We start from the raw sequence: 14,767 nt of genomic DNA, 5'->3' as shown, positions 1-14,767 counted from the left end.
TCCATCATTAAATGGTCAGGAAGGACAGAGGATACATTAGAACCTGACACTGATTTGATTCGCTTCCAGAACATGGTAGGTTTGTTTAGGTTCTCTGTGACTGCATTTAAATAGTCATCTGATTGGGACTTCCTGATCAATCATGTACATTTGTTTATTAGTGCTCTGAAGGAGGCCCAGTCAACAGGAGCATTTGTATGTCTAGCTTGAGCCCAAGATACATTTCTCTTTCTAGTTCGTTTTCTGAAAACCAAGGATTTTCCCTTCCACTGATTCTACATTTCTTCACAGGGGCATGCTTATCACAAATGGACACACATGTCATGTAAAAATAGTCCCAGGCAGCGGTCAACATCGGGAATCAGACTTAACTGTGTCAGTATTATAGTACAGATCCTGTAAGCACGCTTACATCAGAAATAGAGTTAAGTGAGTCTCCTGAAGACGAAGAGGTCTGTAGCAGCCGACTACAATGATGTGGGATTCCTTATGTAACGGTATAGCTTCCACCCCACTCCTCGACCCTACCTGGGCTTGAAGCAGGGACCCTCTGCACACATCAACAACTGACACCGACGAAGCATCGTTACACACCACTCCACAAAAGCCACGGCCCCTGCAGAGCAAGGGGAATCACTACTTCAAGGTCTCAAAGCGAGTGACGTCACCAATTGAAACACTATTAGCGCGCACCACGGCAAACTAGCTAGCCATTTCACATCCATTACACTAATATACGTTCACTTTAATCGCAAGCAATTCAAAATGTTTGGCTTTGGTAATCGAGATAATTTCCGAGGTGTTAAACTTGAATTTCACATAGATTGCAACCCCTCTTCCTTTACTCATCTGATCTGTTCTAAAAACCACGGACCCATCAATAGTTATTTGTCACAGATTTCTTTAGCCAAGTTTCTGATACAACCATAACGTCTGCATTGGCCCATATTCTCATCATGTCTATTTTTGGAAATAGACTTCTGACATTAACATGCAAGAGGCCAACACATGCTATGTTTGTAAAATCCTAGGGAGTCGGTAGAGATTGCATGGTATCTACCGGCCCAGAGGTTGGTCGCACATTATCAGAGATAAACAATAAAAGCATAACAATATATCTCAGTTGCCCAATGCGTGAGGACTTGGTGGAGCCAGCACCATTATCAATAAAACGAGCTGAGTCTTTTGACAGAGAAAAAAAAGTATTTCAAGAGATTTTGGAAGTATGCCATCAAGTGTAGGTCCAGTTGCGTTTGAGTGGTACAAATGTAATTGCAGAGAGAGACCAAGTTCCTGGTAGTTTTGACATGATGGTCTCGTCGAAGTGTTTACAAATTGTAGGCCATAAAGCGAAGAAAATTCACTCACCCGACTAGTGAGTGAATCATTTATTTAACCTTTATTTAACAGTTAAGAACACGTTTTTTATTTCGAATGACTGCCTACCCCGGCCAAACCCTCCCTAACCCTGCGTACTCTTTTGCGCTATTGCTCGCAGACAGACGTTCCTGACTCGGCGCGCGCTCCAACTCTAAAAAGGTAGGCTACAGTTTACGAGCGACCCGAGGCAGAAAAAAAGGCCTTTTCAATCAGATGTATTTGTACAAGCAAATTTCGTAAAATAGAAACAGATCTAAAAAGAATGTTATATTCAGCATCAACCTTCACATCAAAAGTGTTTCCTTCTGTAGACAGTATCAAGGTCATTAAAACATAAACAATGTCTGATACAGTTTGGAAAATCTAGTCTCCATTGTGGTCCTATGTAGTAAACCTCCCATAAATGCCCCATGTTATAATTGTGAAGTTTGTATATTTTTTTATGACTGCATTTTTGTGTAATGGTTTGCTCTACCCTAATTAATTGTATTGTACTTGGCCTATGTGGTGCATTTTGTTTGGTTGTCTGTGTAACCCCTGTTAAAATAAAATAACATAATGAAAAGATAATTACAACAAAAAAACAATGTTAAATCTCAGATCTCAAGGATCAGACATACAAACGACAGACTGATTGACTGCCATCTTGTATTACCTGGAAATTATGGTGCCTGTAAGTGTGACATAGCCTATTTAAAATAAGTTGTTGTTTCGTTTTGTTTAGAATTTGATTCGATATTTTCATTCTCTTTTTTAGTCCTTATTAATAATCAATTGAATCTTGTTTATTGACAATGTTTGACATGTCCATGCTCAGCTATAATGTCTAGCCCCTATATCAGTGTGAATGCTATTGAATTATAATTGCAATTACTTAGAACAATGTGGACTGCAGGTGGGTTCAAATTAACCTATTTAGCAAAGATGGGATAGGTCTACATTTTGTTAGTTAGTTTCTATAAGCCATTTAACAAATATAACGGACTAACATTGGAATTTGAGTTGGCTCCAAGACAATATACAAAACACCGTTAATACACAACCCGAAGCAACCACATACAATACTTTGCTATGGAGCACGTTCTGATTGAGGGGCCAAGTCTCAACACATCCACAACTTGTTAATTCATCAAAACCCAGCCTTTTTGCACACCAACGCCAGCAAGTTCAGCGATAATTGTGATAGTGGAAATAGCTAGAATATTTCTGACACACCCATGAACCTATAGCGCTACTGCCTGTGCTTAGATTTACCATTGTGTTTGTTAAAATAGAGCCCATAGTGTGTTGACACAAGTAACTAGCTACCTAAACCTTAACATGCTGGGTGTGTATCACGCAAATAAGACCATCGAGCTCAGCTAACGTTAGCTAGCTAGATAGTTACAGTATCTAGCGAGTAGCGACCATAGCATATTTGCCAGTTTTAGCTAGCTAGCTGGTCAAGGTTAGAAAACTAGCTAGATAGCGTTTCGAACTAATCCAAAACAACTCCACAGATTGCATAGAAAGTTTATTCTAAACTATCTAGCTAGCCTAGTTGGTAGGCCCAAAAAAACTACAGCTAACATTAGCTACCTATGCTAAATCGTCCAGCAGAATTCATGTATGCAGAATTCATGTATCCAAAAAGGTTAAACAAATTGCATGGAAAGCGTACTTTCCCTCTCTCGTTTTGACATTTTTGACCTACAGCACTTCGGTTTTTTTAGTGGCAATCTTTAATGTCTAGAATTTGCACACTGACCTTCTTGACCCAGTTTTTTGCACACTGTTACATTATGTCAATATCAACACATGGGCACATTCGAGGTTGTCATTATTTCGTGCCTTTTGTGGGCAAGACCTTGACTTGATGTGAGAAGTAAATAATTGCACCAATGCGTCACATCCAATTGTGAGAATGTTCCTCAATAGTGAAACTCTTGCAGGGTTTGTCTTATGACAATTTTAAGTGCATTTATAAAAACATTATTCAACTATACTTATTACAATTTGGCCAACACAAATGACTATCTCACAATTTTAACCATAATTCGGTGCTACCCGGGATCCTTGGGATGCCCTACCCTAAACCATAACCCTTACCGTAACCATTTGAAATGTCAACTTCAATGGGGTAGAGACATCCCAAGGATCCAGAATTGAACAAACCTTTGGTGCAGAGTTGGTCAATGAGGTGGTCAATTTTCAATTGGCTAACACGTATCACATGGTTTTTGCAGGCTGAACATGGTGCATTGGGATGTTATCGTAAACTTCAACATTTGTAACAACCATGGTAACAAGTATATGTTGTTACATCCCTGTAATTACAGACTGCAGTTACCACCAGTTAGTTACAGTACATGTTGTTATTACAGTGTAACTATGAATTAATACAATTAATTACAACACTTGCCTCATGTTTCAAAGCTAAATGGTTGTTGCGGAAATTGACCCACTACTACTGTTTACTTTGTGCATCTACGTCATCTGTCTACCTTTAAACCTACCCTAACCTACCTGAGCCATCACCTTATGCATTACTGCCCCACAGTGGCAAGAAATGACATCTCCAAAAACACAAACCCTACACAACACATATATGGCTCCAAGACTCCCCACACATAGGATACTTTCTGTTCTTTAACACCAAAACTAATACTGAAACTAAATAATATAAAAACAACATTGGGATAAAAATCTAACTAGTAAATCAGATCTGAAACCTAACTGAAATGAAAACAAAACTATAATAATCCTGGAGGGAACTGACCTGACGTGAGAGTTGTTAATGAAACTTAAAGTCCTTTCAACAACAATACCTACACTTCTAACCTTTAAAAGCTCAACAAAATACATTTAATACTTTGTTTCTGTTGGAAATGGTCACACAAATGATTTTCTCCCGTGCTCTTGGCCAAGATGAACATGTAAGCTACAAAGGCAAAAAGCACACAAGGTATGAAAGGATGATAGGCCTAATGCATTTCTTTCATGTTTGGAGTTCAGCCTAATTGATCTATTTTCAATGTGGGTGTCATCTGCCTACTGGGGACCACCCCATACCAACTTTATTAATTAACCCATCTAGGCATAATACATGTTTGAACAGAGATATATCCATTCATTCTCATCAGACCACAACAGTCCTATGCAGGCTACACCTTGAAATGCAACAGCACATAGGCTATCTTATGTCTGGAGCAGATGTTATGGACACACACACACACTGTGTCTCTGCATCTTAACTGAGCACTTGACCATGTTCGAAAGAAATAAGAAACTCATACAGTACCAGTCAAAAGTTTGGACACACCTACTCATTCAAGCGTTTTTCATTTATGTTTTTACTATATTGTATAATAATAGTGAAGACATCAAAACTATGAAATAACACATATGGAATCATCTAGTAACATAAAAAGTGTTAAACAAATCAAAATATATTTTATCTTTGAGATTCTTCCAAGTAGCCACCCTTTGTCTTGATGACAGCTTTGCACACTCTTGGCATTCTCTCACCCAGTTTTATGACTTTACAACCAAGTCGTAAATTCCTTGCAGAGACTCTTGTCTCCCTGACCATGCAGTATGGGAGAGAGACCAAAGGAACTCAGTAGACCAAAGGAACTCTCCCGCCAAATTCTACTACATCCCAGAACAATATTCCTATTTTGGAGAATGTGTAAACGGTTGGAGGAGAAGCCAGTCCGTTTTGTTTTGACATCATCTATGCGTGACTTCTCACAGAGGAGGCCGAAAGCCTTCCCCTCCAGATTCACCTTCTGAATCCTCACCATGTTCTCCTCCACGGAGTCCTTCACTATGAACTTAGTGATGACAACATCTCTTCTGGCCGAGGCGGTGACAGTGGTCCATACCCTGGTCCTCTGTTGCTGGGTTCCAGGCTGGGTCCATGAGGAAGATGCACGAGGCGGTGTGAGGTTTAGCCCCACACCTCCTGCTTTGATTGAAAGAAACATGAATAATGGGCTGCCGGGTGCATTGCTCTGAAACTCCTGGATGACCTGCGCACACCTCTTCTGGCTCAGTGCCATCCATGCGCACAAACCTGAACACCTCCTCTTAGAGAAGGACCTCCAGTAGAGTGAGGAAGTAGAGATAACCAGATTCTTTCTGCTGTTGTCCTCATTGTGCGGTCTAAGCAGGCTAGACATTAGAGTCTCCACTTTGGAGGTTGCCCTCTTCTTCTTCCTGAGGAAACTCCACCAGCTCACTGGCCTTGATCTGGCCTCTGCACAGAGGTCACCGTGCCTGTTCGCTTGTGCTGTGCAGTTTATGACCATTTCAATAAATAATAAAGTCCACCTTTTTAACATGTAGCATTTCACTACCCCTCGGTTGATGAGAAACCTTCACGGGTCTTTGTGGCTCCACTACCATTGCTTCTTCCCTGCCACTTGTTCCTTCCAATTTTCTCACCGCCTCCAGATAGGAGACAGGCTGGACACTCCTTACACTTGCCACCTCATTTTCCCTCACCCTAACAGGTGCATGTTCACCTCCACCTCAGCCCTGATACGAAAATCTATGATGGAAACATTCCACTCCATATCTTTGAGTCTTAATACACGCTTCTTCTGCTCCGCAGACACACACAAAAATCAAAATAAGACCACTTCTTGTAACTCTCCCGATTCCACACTTTCTTCCAAAACATTCTAGATTTTCCTGGAGATGTTAAACAGATTTCTCACGTAGCATTCATTCAAAACCCTAACTCAGATTTTTAAAAACTAGTCTAGTGGCTTCCTATTTTCCAACATAGCTTTACTTCTCGTTTCCCTTTTTTTCCGCCACTGTAACCCACTCATTCCCATTTTCTGTACCATTAGCTTCACTCGACTCACTAGTTTCAAACAAAACCTCAGTTTCCGGCATCTTCCGTTCGTCTGCTCTCTTCCTGGGTCCGATTGGCTCACGGTCTTAAGTGAAAACATATCTTCCAATTAGCTGATTCTTTTTCTACGCCCACTTCCAGGCACTCAACTGACCAGAATAGTAAACACAGCCAGCAAAGTAACTGGTCGACCATAGGCAGGTTTGAGCAGTCTGTTACACACGGTAACCAAAAAGAAGGCACTGGCTGTCCATTGGCGACCACTTCCACCCTCAGTTGGAGAGACTTCCCTCTGGCCAGCGCTTCAGAATGCCCATGGCCAAGAAGAACGTGTTCAAACATTAATTTGTTCCTTGTGCTGTTGGAATACTAAATGCAAACTAAATTGTATCAGTGTATGTACTTATCTATGCAGTGCAGTCGGTTGTGAGTGAATGTATTAATGTTTTTGGTGTATGCAAAATGATGGACTGACTGGTTTAAATGTGTATGCGTATGTGACCCTTTTATTTATTTTGTTATTTTTTTTATTTAAATTGTATTATTTATTATGCACACAACAAATACAAAAATAAACAGAGATATACAAACAAGAGTACATAAACCTAACAGACAGGGGTATTCAAGATCAAGATTCATTTTCAATTTGTTAAATACTTTTATGGTGCGTATTGCTTTGTTGTTTTTACATTTACTGATCATTTCAAAATAATATTTAAATTATATCTTAAATAATGTGAAAGGGGGTTTGTTCTCTGCCCACTTCATTTTAAGGACAAAGAATCTTCCATGAAAGATAAACAAATTAAAAATGGAAGTTAAATCAGGGTCCATATCATTTGGTTCAAAATAAAACATAATATAGAGTCTTTCAAATTAACATTAATAGTTGTTTCTTTGAAAATAAAATCTTCTAACTCACATCAAAATCTTCTGACATAAGAGCAGTCCCAAAATAAATGGTCAAGAGTCTCTGGGTCACAGTCACAAAATACACATTTGTGTATTTGTATGCGACTTTTGAAGGTGATTCTAAAGAAACAATTCCATCCTTGATGGACAATAAAGTTTTATTATTTTCTATGCAGTTATCCATCACTCGTCAGCAGGGCGTGGCTTGAAGGGGAAGTTGTCTTTTTTGCCTGGTAAGATTGTTTGTTGCTATTTGTAGCTAGCTAACAGTATATTACATTAATAAAATAACGGTGTTTATAATTTGGATTCATTGTAACATTTAAAGTAATCTGTAGTTTACTTGCTACACTTGCGTTATTTTGTCAGAATGACGATGGTGCAGCTCGTAATCACCGCCTAAGCTAGCTTGCTAACTGGTGATAGCTAGCGAACAACAAATGTCAGGACACGCTTCCCAGCTGGCACGAGAGGAATATTGATTTTGTTCTTGATATTTTCGACAACACGGGTAATATTCTCACATATTAACAATTTATAACATTGAAAGAGTTTCCAATACCTTTCAGAGTTTATTTCTGTGATCAAAGCCGTTCCCAGTGGTCTAACTACACTAAAACTCATTTTAGTTTTGGGAATGATCACAAAGTTGATCCAGAACTCAGATTGGAAGGCGTGGGCTTACTTGAGAGATCTTGTTGTAATCAATATATACGACAATTCTTTATTCACAAAACCAACTTACACCGAGAGGTTTTTCTGGAACATGCTTATTCCTGACATTGTCTGGTAAAATGCATGGTTAAGGCCTTACAAATACTGTATACCAAACAAAGTTAAGGAAGTGCACTTCAACATTTACATAAGATATATCCATGTCATTCTATGATGTCCGAATTTGTGGCTATTGATGATATCAGCGTTTTCTGTGAAAAAGGTGAGAATCTGTCTCACTTGTTCTTTGAATGTAAATTATGTGTCAGAATTTTGGGAAAACCTTGCAAAATACTTATTTACCATTATGAACACTGAGTATGTTTTTGACCTGAAATATATAATATGTTACTATTGCAATGATAACAAGGCCAAATACTTAAACACATTCTATACCAACATTTTTTAAAATTCTGATTGAATTCAACTATTTTATTAAAACATTAACCAGAGTTAATAACAACAAGAATAGCATCTTCCTGAATCATTATAATAAGATTTATAATTGCACTTAAATTTATTTTTTGTATTGTTTTATTGCTCTTTTTTGTATGTTTGAGTATTTTCTTGTTAATACCTGTGTTTTTTGTTATAAATGTTTGATGTAGCAATGTAAGTTGATTTTTGTATTATGAATAAAAAAATATGTCAGGACAGGTTGTGAACATGAAAAATGCAGGTACTAATGGCTAAGCCAGTAACGTTTATGGATTTTGATTCGAGTCCCTGTTCAATAAGTTATTGTCTCACTTATACTGTTATTGCAGAGGCAAACCTCCTGTGATTTATATATTGCCTTATTTTATTTAGCCAAATTGCCTGTATATCTGTGATTTTGCCAGCGCAGAATAAGGCCTCTGAATTCCTCTCGCCTGTCCATGACAAAATTAACCCCTCCCTTTTTAAAAAAAAAGTGTTGCACCCCAGCAAAATCGTGAATTGCTAATTAAGCATTGACACAAAACAACGAAGCGCACTTGACCGGTACAATTGTTCCTCATTGAAATCGCTAAGAGCCAATTTATGCTTGATCCGAAATGTGAGCCTCTGGAGGTACGCAGAGGCCAAATGTATCTCCGTATCGCATCGCCGTGCACTTCTCAAATGTTTTAACAGTGCAGCGACGCATTGTAACAATGCCAAATTGAGCACTGCATCTCAGTGCAAGAGGCATCACTGCAGTCCCTGGTTCGAATCCAGGTTGCATCACATCCGGCTGTGATTGGGAGTCCCATATGGTGCGGCGCACAATTGGCCCAGCATCGTCAGGGTTTGGCCAGGGAAGGCCGTCATTGTAAATAAGAATTGTTCTTAACCGACATGCCTAGTTAAATTAAAGGTAAAAATTTAAATTGATGGACAGTAGATGAAGGCGGGAGGTCCTGTATAATCAAACTCACTTTCTTGACAACATCTTTCACAACAGCTCTGCGCTGCTCCGCAAAGCGCAATAAGTATGAATGCCTTGACTTCAGCATAGGTCATATCACTGTAAATGCTGCATGGCCAATGCAGACATTTGGATTGACCATGCAGCGCCATTTAGTGTCCCACAGCCTCCAAACAGACATAACCTATTGTTTTGGAGAGACTATTGCATGCTGTAATGATAATTGCTTATGCTTTTTTTAACCAATAGGTTTTTGAAACCATGGACCAAAAGATCCCGTATGATGACTACCAACTCCCAGTTGTCTTTTTGCCTTCCTACGAGAGTCCCCCAGCATGGATAGCCCCGCAGGAGGTACGAGTCTGACATGACATCCATACCCTGTCATAACACTGGCAACATTCAGTCTAGGGCACCGCCACCACAGATCTTCAATGGTGTTCCCTCTGTGTCTGTCTGTGTAGCGTATCCACCATCCTGACTACAACAATGAGCTGACCCAGTTCCTGCCACGCACCATCGTGTTGAAGAAACCTCCGGGGGCACAGTTAGGCTTCAACATCCGTGGGGGCAAGGCCTCTCAGCTGGGCATCTTCATCTCCAAGGTGTGTGTGTGTGTGTGTGAGAGAAAGAGGATGAGGCTTGTGCTACCGCCCAATTACACTTCTACGGCTCCGAAATGTTGGCATCTCTGTGTGTATGATAGGTGGTCCCAGATTCGGACGCCCACAGAGCAGAGCTCCAGGAGGGAGATCAGGTGCTGTCTGTCAATGAAGTGGACTTCCAGGACATAGAGCACTCGAGGGTCAGTGATAGAATGTACACACCAGTGGAGGCTGGTGGGAAGGACTATGGCTGAAATGGAATCAATGTAAGGGTACCAAACACATGGAAACAATGTAAGGGTACCAAACACATGGAATCAATGTAAGGGTACCAAACACATGGAATCAATGTAAGGGTACCAAACACATGGAATCAATGTAAGGGTACCAAACACATGGAATCAATGTAAGGGTACCAAACACATGGAAACAATGTAAGGGTACCAAACACATGGAATCAATGTAAGGGTACCAAACACATGGAATCAATGTAAGGGTACCAAACACATGGAATCAATGTAAGGGTACCAAACACATGGAAACAATGTAAGGGTACCAAACACATGGAATCAATGTAAGGGTACCAAACACATGGAATCAATGTAAGGGTACCAAACACATGGAATCAATGTAAGGGTACCAAACACATGGAAACAATGTAAGGGTACCAAACACATGGAATCAATGTAAGGGTACCAAACACATGGAATCAATGTAAGGGTACCAAACACATGGAATCAATGTAAGGGTACCAAACACATGGAAACAATGTAAGGGTACCAAACACATGGAAACAATGTAAGGGTACCAAACACATGGAATCAATGTAAGGGTACCAAACACATGGAAACAATGTAAGGGTACCAAACACATGGAAACAATGTAAGGGTACCAAACACATGGAAACAATGTAAGGGTACCAAACACATGGAAACAATGTAAGGGTACCAAACACATGGAAACAATGTAAGGGTACCAAACACATGGAAACAATGTAAGGGTACCAAACACATGGAAACAATGTAAGGGTACCAAACACATGGAAACAATGTAAGGGTACCAAACACATGGAAACAATGTAAGGGTACCAAACACATGGAAACAATGTAAGGGTACCAAACACATGGAAACAATGTAAGGGTACCAAACACATGGAATCAATGTAAGGGTACCAAACACATGGAAACAATGTAAGGGTACCAAACACATGGAAACAATGTAAGGGTACCAAACACATGGAAACAATGTAAGGGTACCAAACACATGGAAACAATGTAAGGGTACCAAACACATGGAAACAATGTAAGGGTACCAAACACATGGAATCAATGTAAGGGTACCAAACACATGGAATCAATGTAAGGGTACCAAACACATGGAAACAATGTAAGGGTACCAAACACATGGAAACAATGTAAGGGTACCAAACACATGGAAACAATGTAAGGGTACCAAACACATGGAAACAATGTAAGGGTACCAAACACATGGAAACAATGTAAGGGTACCAAACACATGGAAACAATGTAAGGGTACCAAACACATGGAAACAATGTAAGGGTACCAAACACATGGAAACAATGTAAGGGTACCAAACACATGGAAACAATGTAAGGGTACCAAACACATGGAAACAATGTAAGGGTACCAAACACATGGAAACAATGTAAGGGTACCAAACACATGGAAACAATGTAAGGGTACCAAACACATGGAATCAATGTAAGGGTACCAAACACATGGAAACAATGTAAGGGTACCAAACACATGGAAACAATGTAAGGGTACCAAACACATGGAATCAATGTAAGGGTACCAAACACATGGAATCAATGTAAGGGTACCAAACACATGGAAACAATGTAAGGGTACCAAACACATGGAAACAATGTAAGGGTACCAAACACATGGAAACAATGTAAGGGTACCAAACACATGGAAACAATGTAAGGGTACCAAACACATGGAAACAATGTAAGGGTACCAAACACATGGAAACAATGTAAGGGTACCAAACACATGGAAACAATGTAAGGGTACCAAACACATGGAATCAATGTAAGGGTACCAAACACATGGAAACAATGTAAGGGTACCAAACACATGGAAACAATGTAAGGGTACCAAACACATGGAAACAATGTAAGGGTACCAAACACATGGAATCAATGTAAGGGTACCAAACACATGGAATCAATGTAAGGGTACCAAACACATGGAAACAATGTACCAAACACATGGAATCCAAACCAAACACATGGAATCAATGTAAGGGTACCAAACACATGGAATCAATGTAAGGGTACCAAACACATGGAATCAATGTAAGGGTACCAAACACATGGAATCAATGTAAGGGTACCAAACACATGGAATCAATGTAAGGGTACCAAACACATGGAAACAATGTAAGGGTACCAAACACATGGAAACAATGTAAGGGTACCAAACACATGGAAACAATGTAAGGGTACCAAACACATGGAAACAATGTAAGGGTACCAAACACATGGAAACAATGGAATAAGGGTACCAAACACATGGAAACAATGTAAGGGTACCAAACACATGGAAACAATGTAAGGGTACCAAACACATGGAATCAATGTAAGGGTACCAAACACATGGAATCAATGTAAGGGTACCAAACACATGGAAACAATGTAAGGGTACCAAACACATGGAAACAATGTAAGGGTACCAAACACATGGAAACAATGTATTTGACTCTGTTCCATTGATACCGCTCACCCTCCTTTAGTTCCTCCCACCAGCCTCCTCTGGTACACACCACACCTCTTGATAAATCTCATTACTTCATTTTGTACTGCAGCACTAACTTATGTTTATAAAAAGATTCACACTTTGTGGGCATACATTTGTCACTCATAGAAAACTTTTCTTCTCCTCTCAGGCTGTTGAGATTCTGAAGACTGCCAGAGAGATTCTGATGAGGGTGCGCTTCTTTCCCTACAGTAAGTGTTGCCATCACCTGCTCCGCCATCTAATATTTTAGGTGCCTAAATTGTATCTGACGCCATTATTGCCTCAGTTTCTCCTCTCCAACCTGTGAAGTTTTAATAACGGTTGTTATGTAACTTCCTGTTTCCCATAGACTACCAGAGACAGAAGGAAAGGACTGTGCATTAGGTGGCAGACGAGTTCCCCGGGAGAGAGTGTGTGAGTGAGTGTCCGTCTTGTAGGAGTTGATGTCCTTGGTGGATAGACCTGCACTTCACTAGTGTCCTCCTCCCCTCCCACAGACTACAGCCCCTGTCCTCCATTTCAACCTAAGGATGAACGACCGCATGACTAACTGGATCCATTTACATTTACACCCCAGGACCACAAAGACATTGCATTCCCCCTCCGCATACTAAACGATGCACACTGCTTCAGATGCTGAAAGGATGTTTTTATATCAGGTGTTCACTCACATACACAGTGAGTCATGCCCTGAAGACACGACATAGAGTAATGTATACTATTTACATAATAATGCTCCAGGTCCCTGAAAGACAGGGTCCTGAAAAGGGGACGTTTCTATTTTTTCTGAGTTTATAGACATACACACGCTTCGGAAAGTATTCAGACCCCTTGACTTTTTCCACATTTTACGTTAGCCTTATTCTAAAATTACATTGTTTAAAAAAAATGTTGCATTTATTTTTGTTGAGTATATTTATATACATTTATACAGTTTAATGATATTCCCAAAAACATTAATGGACCAAGGACCTGATAATGCCTTGATACTGTAAAAGATTAAGTTAATTTAATATGAAATGTTTCGATTATCTAAGATAACATTTTTCCAGACTAGCTATTAAACTGTAGAACTATTATTAACTAACATAAATTATATTTGACATAACATGTCGACTATTAAGGTGCCAACATCCTTCATTCAACTATGGCGACACCATAATCTCATATAAATTAATACTTGCCTTGTGTGAAGCTCAATACATTAAACAAAATCACATTGTTTTCTGTGCTGTAGTTTATGATCCATCACTTATAAAATGTCAGCATGGAATGAGTTCCAAATCTGTTTTTACATGTCAAAGTAGATTAGATGGTGTAAATAAATCACTTGCCCATTAATGACCCTAACGATGGAGTCAGGATAGTAGAACCTGTTTTCACTCTGTCAACTCTATCTTCTGTCCTGTGACCCACTTCACAGATCATGCTCCTGTAAAACACTAAATAAAACACGTCTAAACTCTCAAGCCTTGCTATAACTTTATTTGATCTTCTGTGACGTAGAAGTCCGTCGCTGGCCGCGGGCAGCATTTGGTTCTTTAACGCACACATTCATCACTCCTCCCTGCTCCGTTATAAAAGATAACTTGTGTGTTGACCCATATTGTTAACTTAACTTCTCTGTCTTAGTGCATACATTTCACACTTGTCAGTGTTCATTTTTAATATAAGTAATATGTATTATACTTATCTATGTTGTGGATGAGCGTGTTTGTTTGTTCTGTTCCTCTCTATCTCTGTAGCTTCCGGGTATGCTGGATAAGGACCCGAGCAAAGGGAATTGGGCTGACTTTGTAGTGCCTGTCCCAAATGGCTCAGTAATGTAATGGGCATATTAAAAGACACTCAGTAGTGATGTAATTTTGTAAATGTAATGTGGTGATATTGTTAAAAAAACATGTTGCAATGTATATACTTTAGTATGTTTAGTTAATGGAAAATGTAGGTTTGACTAGGTAATTGCTTAATTAATTAGGGTTAATTGTTCTGAGGGGAGGGGCTAGGCCTACAAAAGGAGCCTCTCTTTCAGTTCATGGAGTGGCATTTTGGATTGAGCTGTGAATGGGGCAGCATTGTTTTTAGCTGTCCCATAAGGTATACATTTGATGGCAGTACTGTTGTTTTTTGTTCCGGAATCACTTTGTAAATAAA

At 39.6% G+C, this 14,767-nt stretch overlaps 1 protein-coding gene across 7 annotated transcripts; it reads left to right on the top strand.

The window, feature by feature from the left end:
- Window positions 1–1,395: 1,395 nt before the first annotated feature.
- On the top strand, window positions 1,396–14,652 carry LOC124011436 (PDZ domain-containing protein 11). Of its 7 annotated transcripts, none has more exons than XM_046324812.1 (6): window positions 1,396–1,539; window positions 9,492–9,596; window positions 9,707–9,847; window positions 9,949–10,047; window positions 12,762–12,822; window positions 12,963–14,082. In XM_046324812.1, the coding sequence occupies exons 2-6, from the start codon at window positions 9,504–9,506 to the stop codon at window positions 12,995–12,997; spliced, it is 429 nt and encodes a 142-aa protein (XP_046180768.1). In that variant the 5' UTR covers window positions 1,396–1,539; window positions 9,492–9,503; the 3' UTR covers window positions 12,998–14,082. The 7 variants fall into 7 exon arrangements, with proteins under 7 accessions (XP_046180768.1, XP_046180766.1, XP_046180767.1 ...); XM_046324810.1 differs by lacking the exon at window positions 1,396–1,539 and adding an exon at window positions 7,296–7,371; XM_046324811.1 differs by lacking the exon at window positions 1,396–1,539 and adding an exon at window positions 7,378–7,649.
- Window positions 14,653–14,767: the final 115 nt, after the last annotated feature.

Source organism: Oncorhynchus gorbuscha, linkage group LG23 (assembly GCF_021184085.1).
Source record: "Oncorhynchus gorbuscha isolate QuinsamMale2020 ecotype Even-year linkage group LG23, OgorEven_v1.0, whole genome shotgun sequence".
Classification (NCBI taxonomy): Eukaryota; Metazoa; Chordata; class Actinopteri; order Salmoniformes; family Salmonidae; genus Oncorhynchus; species Oncorhynchus gorbuscha.
This window is presented reverse-complemented; position numbering and strand designations above follow the sequence as displayed.